Source organism: Pyxicephalus adspersus, chromosome 1 (assembly GCF_032062135.1).
Source record: "Pyxicephalus adspersus chromosome 1, UCB_Pads_2.0, whole genome shotgun sequence".
NCBI lineage: Eukaryota > Metazoa > Chordata > Amphibia > Anura > Pyxicephalidae > Pyxicephalus > Pyxicephalus adspersus.
This window is the reverse complement of record NC_092858.1, coordinates 15,449,160-15,459,666: the sequence shown is the minus strand read 5'-3', so window position 1 is coordinate 15,459,666 and position 10,507 is coordinate 15,449,160. Positions and strand designations below refer to the sequence as shown.

The 10,507-nt window shown below is 39.8% G+C and overlaps 1 protein-coding gene across 1 annotated transcript; it reads right to left on the bottom strand.

Moving 5' to 3' along the window:
* Positions 1-453: 453 nt before the first annotated feature.
* LOC140321863 (dead end protein homolog 1-like) lies at positions 454-9,136 on the bottom strand. Its single transcript, XM_072398639.1, has 3 exons — positions 9,025-9,136; positions 2,766-3,230; positions 454-881 (listed from the first exon to the last, which is right to left on the bottom strand). The coding sequence occupies exons 1-3, from the start codon at positions 9,119-9,121 to the stop codon at positions 454-456; spliced, it is 990 nt and encodes a 329-aa protein (XP_072254740.1). The 5' UTR covers positions 9,122-9,136.
* Positions 9,137-10,507: the final 1,371 nt, after the last annotated feature.

The following is a 10,507-nucleotide window of genomic DNA, read 5'->3' as shown; positions in this document are numbered from 1 at the left end:
AAAGTTGCAGAAAAGCAAAAGACTTCTGCAAGTCAGCACCCTCGCCCCATCAAGCCTCTGTCCTGCACACAAACGATCAGGGAAGCCATTTTCGTATCCAGGAGTTATCTGTATGTCAGATGTCCTTAACTCGGGCACTACCTGTATTACTGAAAGAGGATACTTGAAACAGACATTCCAGCAGAGATATTCAAGTCAGTCAACATTAAAACATGATTGGAATAAACACAGATCTATACTTGCATATGAATTATTCTAAAGAAGTGATCTGAAGCTCCACTCACTTAAATTGAGTAACTGATCACTACTTTTTCTAGCCCGAACTGGCACTTTTCAGAGAGTTATTTAGCAAACATAGAGTTACAATTTTTTTTTTGTAATTTAAGAAAAAAAAACTGATCTTGATTAAAACCCATATTGTTTGCTAGCCACACGTGTTAATGTGTTAAGCAGTCACCAGTATGAACAGATGCCAATCTCACACTTACATAATTTTTGTAGTATGTTTCGGGCCACTAACTCCTTAGCCTGTGTTAATTGCTCCATAGGGGTAAGATTCTTGCCAATCAGCCAATCGTATCCAGTGAAGGGAATGGAATGGTTTGGTAATGTAGCCATATAGCGGAACCTTAGCCAACCACAGGAGCTCTGACCCATGAAATATATCTGGATAGATGGCTGGCCAAGCTTCATCTTCTCGCAGGTATTGTTCAGAGTTTGAACATAGCTGCCTGCAATCTCATTATTCTGCTTTTTACCGCTGCTCCACATTACAGGATGGTACACATGGGGCTGGGGCAGACTGCCAGTCTGCACTTTTTGCTTCATCTGGGGCTTTAGCCAGTCTACACTGAAGGGACAACCGTACAGCAGCCGGGAGCCTGGGGACAAAGACAACAATGGTTAATATATTAGAGCCCTTCAACCAACATGGCAAAAACAAAAGTACACAATGGAAGAGCCATCTCTTGCAAATGCACTACATAAACATATGGCCCAGCACATAGTTGAGTTACTTTGTAAAAGGACCCTAATCTGGAATTTAGTTTGAAGGCTTCATGCAAATATCATCATCAAAATAACAACAAATGTTCATGTGTGTTTACAGCATTGTGTTACTCATCAGGAATAGGAATACACTAATTTGTGAGCCCAATAAAATATCTTGAGACTTACCATGCATTCCAACATTCATGCACAGCTATTTTGGTACTAGAATAGGATTGGCAATGATCTTTAGGAAAAGATTAGGTTACTAAGAAAAGGGGAGGTTATGGGTAAAGGTATAATTAGGCTTAAAATAAAATTGTGGCCAACTATGGGCAAATGGCTATATGTTAATAACAAGCAGTAAATGTGCTTTTACACCACCTCTCACTGACCTATGTAGCTGGAAACACTGTGCAGCAATTACAGTAGAATTGTTAGTCTCAGCAGGTAAGCTCACTAGGCTTCTTTTTCCTAGAACTCAAGCTTTGAGTTTTCAATACAATCTGAAAATGGCAAGGCTGGAAATTTAATGCTGGCAAAGGTTAGCTGAGCTGCAGAGTCACTGTTGGTAGGTAGAGCTGAGCTGCACTGTCATTGCTGGAAGGTGTGAGCTTAGGTACTGGGCAAAATGACTTCAGTGCTTCTTTTGTGAAGGAGAATGAAGCTAAATGAACCTAAAGCAAATGTACTGCTTGCTGCAGCTAAGTTCCATGATAAGTAAATAGTTTATAAATATAGGAAGAATTTATGTTTCTGTTTAAATCTTGGTGTGTTTTGGAATTTCTTTCACGTTTGTGTGGTAATTCAGCATGACACTCATGCCTACATGCAGGAGCTTCCTGTAATAAAGGCCAGTCACACCGTGTTCCCCCCAGCCCCTTTAAGCCAGGCACAACACCGATTCACCACCCAGCATGTTTCAGTAGGCTCTTGGAAGTTTTTGGTTGGTTGCTGAAAAGGTTGGGTCACAATACATGAGGCCGCCACCTGTCTATAATTTCTTCTCACCCAGCTTTAAAAAAATTATTTTCAGAATACAGCTGTCGCTCTCCTTACATTCAGTCATCTCCTTTCCTGGCATAACTACCATGATCCATTTTGTGATCTCAAAGCCAGAGCCAACAAAGCTGTGTTGTTATAATAAACGGCAGGGAGGACTCTCAGTAGCTTCTAGTTGTTATGGAGTGATGTGGAGCACAAACATGGAGTGCTCCTTGATGAATTCTATTAGCCTATTGAATGCTGGGGATATATTGGGCTTGTGGAATTTAATTGGGCATAGAGTCTGCCGGTGGTAGCCCCTGTATTGTGACCCAACTCTTTAGTAGCCACCCAAAAACAGCCGGGTGATTACTAAAAAGAGCCGGGTGGTGTGCCCGGCTAAAAGGGGCTGAGGAGAATACTGAACTTTATAAAATATTCTGTAGGGAAGTGAATGGAGGAACGCTAGACCCTTCTAGTAGGGTGAGGTCTAAGACGTGCAAGAAGGTAAGGGGACGTGGGAAGTGTCTCTGAAGTAGTAATATTTTCTAGAATTTTAATACAATAAAGTAAATAAAAAAATGATTCATAGAAAGAAAAAACACTGGATATTTCTATTGGAAGCACTGCCACAGACGCTTAAACCTCTATGTTGGCCTCTCAGCGGCTCAAGGCATTGTTAGACCAAATCCCCTCAATACGGGTCACAAACAAAACAAAACAAAAATATGGTAACTCCCCTTAACCCCAAACTTAAAAAAAGAATAAAAAAATATTTTGGAATAATCACAAACCTGCAAACAGACTCTTCTTTGCCATGGAGGCAGCCTTGTGGGAGGTGTATTTTACAATAGCGAGATTTTTCATGTCTGCAGTAGGGCTAGCAAAGAGGGAAATTGTGTCTACACCAACGGTAACTTCACGCAAGGCGCTGGTTAATGAACTTTGATTTAAAAAACAAGGCAGGCCATCTAGCATCAGCTCGCACTTTTCTGTGCTTCTGCACACCACAATCTTGTGGCCTCCCTGTATTTCATAGCCATGTAGTTGAAGGATGGCTAGCCCTGCTTCCTGCTTGGTCTCATAGCGGGCGTAAGCAAAGCCACGGTTCAGGCCGCTGAAGGTCATCATTAACCGGAATTCAATGAGTCTTCCAATGTTTTCAAACAGTGGAATCAGTGTATTTTCATAAATCACTTGCGGGATGTTGCTGATGAATATCTCTGCGCCAAGGGAAGGATCTTTTTCGACTGAATCTACTAGAAAGAAAATACAACTTAGAAAAATAGAAAGAAAATATGAGCTCATTCTTTTATTTTTTGCTATTTATGACTATTGTGATATTGTTACACTGAACACAATCTGATTTATAATCAAAAACAATCTATTGAAGAACAAAATGTATCAACAAATGTGGAATGAACATGATTGGATACCCTAAAAACCCATTCCTACATTGGCAGACATTTACACTACATACTGTATGTACCCAAAAATAAACCAAATGTTTCCCCCCTCATTATGCCATTTAAAAAAGGGTTTATACTTGGGTCACACCAGTACATGGCATTGTATCCTCATGTAAACTGTGTAATGATGAGACATGATGAGCAGTTGTTGCAGGGTTTGTTACACTTTTCACATAGGAAAACAGTCCATCTACCAGTAGCCAACAACAATGCACAAACGATCATTTAAAAGCAAGCAGCTTATAATAGCCATAGCAAGTACTTTACCTACCTTGTAAAAAAGAGGAGCGGATATAAAGATTTAGCCCATGTATTTTATTTTTCTCCTCTTAAATAATATTTTTTAAATAACACACCCTGGATATATTTATTCACATTGAATTTATCGGCACTACTATTAATGACTGTTTTGAATGTTAGTGATGATTTAAGTTATATTTTGTGCCCTGGATTTATATTTGAGTCAACCCATTTCTTGAAATTTTAGGTTAAAATAGGAACCTCAAATGTGTTTTCCTCCATGCAAAGCAGTAATTTCTCATCATTAAACCGCCAGGACAGATCAATGAAGGACACCGGGGAAGGCTGTAGATTTTCACTCAAGGTAATCACCACCGTTCCTCTCAGGCGAGAGTAAAGCTGCGTACACACATGCAATTATTGTCGTGGGAAAGGATCTTTCACGATCCTTTCCAACGACAAAAGACTGCACGATGCGTGAATGAATGCTGTACATACAGCACCATTCTGCTCTATGGAGGGGGGGGAGAGAACAACAGGGCGGCACCTTGCTGCGCACTTTCCCCCTTCCCTTGCATTATGATCATTCATCGCCCGTGGATCCGCCAGGACGGTCATTAGGACGACGTGCGCTGTACACGCGCCCGATTCTCACCCAATATCGGGCCTGAGACGATTATCAGGCGAGAACCACTGGACGTATATACGTAGCTTAACTTGACATATGTTTGCAGCCTTTGTAGAAAGTATATCTTTTTTTGTTTTGTGTGCCAGGTGCCCTGTGCTATGAACTATGACTACTGACACCAGACTCCTGCCACCGAAAAATTACAGGGACGGTTTTCTCAAGGGGAAATCCACCTGAAATAAAAGAATGGCAAGAGATGAAGGGAACTGGAATGCTGTCCACTAGGAGACCCCCAATTTCTATAAGCATAATCTTCTGTCTAAAACTTTCCCTGCAAACATACTGTCCAACATGAGATCAGGCAAGGCCAAGCTTTTTATAGAAAAAGTTAAGATTTGCAAATAAATTCAGTCTTTATTCCTGGATGTGATTATCATTTTCATATGCGGCTTCCTCTGTACCCTCTTACATGATCAGCCTGAAGGGCCCAGGTTTGTGATTGAGACAATCAAATTATTACTCATTATATGCCAATGCACCTGCAGAGACATTTACAGTATCAACTCCGTCTAATACATAGCTGTCAGCATTTTAAAATGAATCTTTAGGGAAATAATCATCCAAGTAAACAGCTGTGGCAAACAGCTGACAGCATTAGTTGCCACTAAATACTTCTGGCTTTATAATATATCACTGCAGCATTATCTGGATCCCGACCGCAGTACAAATGCAAACTTTCCCAAGGTCAGCATTTACATGGTGGATGCTTTATACATAACAGTGCCTAGGCCCCAGGAATGGGTCACTCTGCCAATGTATCATGGGGGTTCTACACTCTAAGAAAGATGGAAGTTCTTCAGGGGGTGACACAATTTAAAACACAAGTTAATTGCTGAGTTTCTGCTGTCAGATTTCTGTTACAGCTGTTGGTTTACTAGTTTAATTTTTCCCACAGGCTTACTTTAAAATATTGTTCAAGTAAACACTGCCTCATTGTGCACAAAATCGCCTCATAGGACCTCAGCACACTATATAACAATTATGACATGATTAATAAACTGAGACATAATTTTTGTCCCAATAAAAATACATTAGAGCAGACCTTGCACGTAAAGATCAAGATCCACTTATTAAGTCTGGGCCCCCTCCAGCTTGTTAAAAAGATGCATTTAGCTAAAAAAAAAATAGGGGCAGCACTGTAGCTTAGATGTTAGTACTCTGACATTTGCAGCGCTAGGTCCCAGGTTCAAATCTTGGCGTTTGCAAGTTCTCCCCACATTTGTGTGGGTTTCCTCCCACATTCCAAAAACATGCAGTGCGTTCCCGAAAAATTTGTTTAGACTGTATTAACCCTCCTAGCGGTAATCCCAAGTGTCAGGGTGGATTTGTACATGCTAAAACTGGTAATCCGCCAAAAGCAAGTCAGACTCGGGGAAAACATAATTATAAACATTAAAAAAAAACACTTACCTTGTTCCGTTGGCATCCTCCGGCGTCCTGCAGGTCCTCCGGACATGTCTTCTTCCTTTGATTTTCAGCCAGTGACTGCAGAGACGATCTCCGGGGTTTCCCAGGGACGTCAGTGTGGGCAGGAGGAGCAGTGGGAAATTCAAATAATTCTGCATTGCATTCAATACAAAACAGCTGTATTGAGTCCAATACAAAGAAATCTTAATATAATATATATACATAACTATATTATATATATATTATATATTTTTACCAGATTTTTGTGTTTTTTTTATTCAAAGTACTGACATGATTATGGACTTTGTAAAGCGCTACATAATATGTTGGCACTATATAAATACTGTGTAGTATTAATAAAATAAAACCTGTGGAGGAATAAACTTGCAAAGGTAATATTACATTTCCCCTGGCTTTTTTCCATAATCCTTCTAAAGAGATCCTGGGGAATGGGTAGAAAATCCTGCACTATGCTGCTGTATTCTCTAGAGCAGTGGTCCCCAATCTTTTCAGACCTATGGACCAATAAGCTTACAGACTCCAGACCGTGCATGCGATGGGAGTTGTGTGTCACTTAAAGGTGAAGAAACTTCCCCAAGTGCGACGTCATGATGCCAGAACCCGCCCACTCCAGAGACACAACCCACCCACCTCCCTGAGTCTGCGATACATACAGGGGACATGGTCCACGGACCACAGGTTGGGGACCGCTAGTCTCTCTGCTCTTGTGGCCCAGCCGTCAGATAGACGCAGCCCACTAGTGGACCACGGAGCAGGAGTTGGGGACCTTGATAGAAACTTGATAGAAAATTTGACTACGCCACAATTAGTCAATTATCTAGAATAAACCTACCTTCTTGCACATCATAGCCTTCTCATATTCTGGGAATGTCCAACTACAGTCTGTGTTGACCCACATTCTCTACCCTTCACCTCCCTACCTTTAATGATTCTGCCAGGAAAAGACCAAATAGGAATACAATAGTCACTTTAGTGACAGTCCTGAGTGTGCTGGGGCTACTAACAACCTAATAAATATATCAACATTCAGATAAAGTCTTAAAGTGGGAACCTAATAAAAAAAAAAAACATTTAACCATTAATTTTTCAGATCCCTCGATTCCTCTGGAGCTTCTCTGGATTGGGTCCCCTGCCATGCTGTAATCACGGCGTGGAAGTAGCGTGGGGAACCACCCTCTTCCTCCATCTTTTTTCCTCTGACTACATCAACTGCGCAGATTTGAAATTAGGTGACATAGCCATTAGCTGAGGTAGCGCACTGCCAAGACTTGGGATTAGGTTACGTGATACCCATGTCACGCATCCCAGAAGGCTTCTGGCTGCTGCTTCTGCGCAAGCCCCCCAGGCAAGAAGTTTTTCTGGGATGTGTGGCATGGGTATCTCAGGAGGCTCTGCACTCCCATTCTGTCTATACCACCGCGGCAGTAATGACAGAAGGGGAGAGGCTTCACCCTTTTTTCCCCACACTATACTGTAATCCGCATTCATCCCGGCACAAAAGAAGTGCCAGACTTTGCCATCTTTATCCATCTTCTTTCTTCTTGTCGCTGCATCACCCGATCTCACACTGCGCATGCATCACATTTATGGGAAAAAGACCTTTCTGCGCATGCTTGAGATCAGGTATCCACACAAGGAGCAGCCAGAAATCTCCTAAAATACTTACATCAGGTATCTCAATAGGCTTCTGGCTGCTCCTTCTGTGGCTCTGTACGCCTATTCTGTCTACCTGTATTTGGAATATGTGAGGAATACCCTTTTTAAGCTTTACAAACAATCTGCATAAAAAGAGAAAAAATAAAAGAACTCTGAGAGTTTTTAAGTAAATGTACATTCAAAACATTAGTTCCAAAGGTCCACATACTATTATCCAAAACACCCAGGGATCCATTTAATGGAAAGCACTAATTAGGAGTAGTTATAGAATGCCTTTACACTTTTCACACAGTAGAGCCTTAAGTAGAACCATGACTTCCTTTTTTTTCCCACAGCACTTAAGTTTTTCACCTGAACTTAAATTAAAGTTTTCTTCCTAAAAATCTCAGAAATAACTAGTCAATGAAATCCACAGCTCCTTGTAACGGGGTGGCAACAATGCAGCTTCTTCTGATGGGGTGGCAACAATGCAGCTTTTTGTGATGGGGTGGCAACAATGCAGCTTCTAGTGATGGGGGGGCAACAATGCAACTTTTTGTGATGGGGGGCAACAATGCAGCTTTTTGTGATGGGGTGGCAACAATTTTGACCTGCTCTAGTGCAAAGATATCATATATTCTGTGCCTGCTTGCACTATAGTCTAAGAAAAAAAGTGTTGCAGTGGATGTGGCTATTGTCATGGCAGATCTACATGACGATTTTTGCTTACTTTACAAAATATCTGGGTTTAGTACTTTTTTTCACACACAAGCAGCACACATTTTTACTTTAATTATGAGGCCCAGTCTCTACAAAATAATCAACAATATTTTTAGATCTAGAGATTTTATGATATTTCTTGTCCAAGAAAGTCACCATCAGACATTCACTATCAGAAAACCCTCCCAGAGAAATGCCATGTAGCCTCTGCTTAATCCTAGGACAGAAGTAATTGTAGAGATACTGCAGGACATCCACAGCACTGAAACAAGCATTTAAAAATTAGGAATTTTGTACTTAAATAAAATCTTTTTCTTGGAGTGCATTAAGGAATATAGGAAGTCCTGTACCACTGGCACATACTTCTATCTACAGGACTGGGGACTACTATTCTTTACGAGTAACAAGGAACAGATAGAAAGTTTGGTGTCACATCTAAAACCATAGAAAATAATTGACTTATTTTATTACCTTTTACAACAAATAGATGTGATATATATACAATCACACTCACGTTTGACGCGTTTTGCAATTTATAAACATATATTGCGAAATGTGTTGAACATTGAGAAATACTGGACATATATTTGTTATAAAATGTATATTCATTTTTACTGATTTAAAAAAAATACGGTTTTATTTTAAAAAAATGTGAGATGTAATTTAATAGGGGATGCCTTTTTTCATTATTATTTATTTATTTATTTTACATCTTTAGGTTATTCAAAACCAGTCAAACCGAAAGTCAATAAAAAAAAATGCATGAAAAAAAACATGAAAAGCCCTCACAATAGCACGTTTTATGTATTCAATACTAAATGTACACAAATGAGAAAAAAAACCTGAAACAGGAATTTTTTAATGGCCACATACCTGAAATGCATCCACGATAAATTCTCTGACCATTGATTTGTTCCAGAATGATATTTTCATCTTTCATCCATTGTAAAAGCGCTACTTTATTGTCCATATTCACAGTATTGAGCCACACCTGTCGCAACAAGCAAAATAAATGCTGCTTTCATTTGGATTTTACAACCACATCTTCATAAAAAATGGGGGCAGCCTGGAATCCCTATAGACCCTTGCAGCAAATGTGAAGCCATTCATCTTTCAATAGAGTTGTATCCCAATGGCATCAGAAATGGGTGCAGCAGACACAACGTCTCGGACCCTAGGGGGTCTGGCTGGGGCTGTTTTTAAATCATATTAAGATGTGACATTCCCATGGTGCAAAAGAAGGCAGATATAAAACAATTCCCATTCAACAACTTCTCTATTAGGAACTTTTTTTTGGTGGGTTGGTAAAATGTGGTGCTGCAAAAAACTTCACAGGTTTCCAAACCTAAAAACAACAACCTTTAAAACAAAGAACAGTCTATGCTCAAAGCAACAAGTTTGATTTTCTTCCTATGGTATAAAGTATATAATCAGGACTTTCTCTATTATAGTATTTGGGGTTACTATATCCAATATATTCTTTGCTATGCAGCCGCATGTGTGCGTCACTGGAAATAAATATAGAAATAGAACAGAACAGAGGGTTTTGTGGCAAAAATTATTGTATTTTGATAAAACTTACAAAACACAATACAAGAAACAATAATATTTACATCATACCAGTAATTGGTATATGGCCATAAAAGATGTTCAATCCATTTTCTATTACCACTCACCTTACTTTCATGCCCCTTCTTACTTTAATACTGTTTAGTATAGAGTGGTGCAGGGTGGTAAAATACCCAATCAATTTTTGATCAATATTAATCATCTCCCAGATCTAATAGTGTATGTCAAGCATTGAATTGTACATAAAACTATACAAATTTGTAGCACAGATATTTGGTAACAAAAGAATAGAGGATTATGTCTACAACAATTATTTTACCGCAACATAGAAATCCTCTAAGATAAAAAAACAAAATAAAAAAGTTTGCAATACATCATCTCTACCTACAATCAGGGAAAGCAGCCTGAATTTTGCACATCGCCCGTTATTATACAGCACGAAATGAAGGCTCACAGGAGACAAGCAGCCGAGCCAAATCAGAAGCAAAGTAATCAAAATCTTAAGTCATTTACCTATCTATGTAATATACAAACTCCAGACAAGGACAGGAGATTAAATACGCAGCTAAAACTTTTGGAAACTTCCCGATTGTGTACGATCAGATGTGCCACCCCATCCTATACAAGCAGCTGTGCCCACCACCAGTACAATACCCCATCCTACACAAACACCTATGCCCACCACACACCCTGCATACATAACAGATATAATTACCTTTTTGTTCTCCATGATGTCTCCGTTAACGCACCCAACAATTACACAACTTCTGCGCCCGCCTCTGAGAAA

Excerpts from the sequence above, each read along its gene's own strand:
- LOC140321863 (XM_072398639.1), bottom strand. The coding sequence starts at position 9,121 with ATGGACAATAAAGTAGCGCTTTTACAATGGATGAAAGATGAAAATATC. Across the intron at positions 3,231-9,024 it reads TTATCGTGGATGCATTTCAG|TAGATTCAGTCGAAAAAGAT; the intron begins GTATGTGGCCAT and ends TTTTCTTTCTAG. Across the intron at positions 882-2,765 it reads AAAGAAGAGTCTGTTTGCAG|GCTCCCGGCTGCTGTACGGT; the intron begins GTTTGTGATTAT and ends CTTTGTCCCCAG.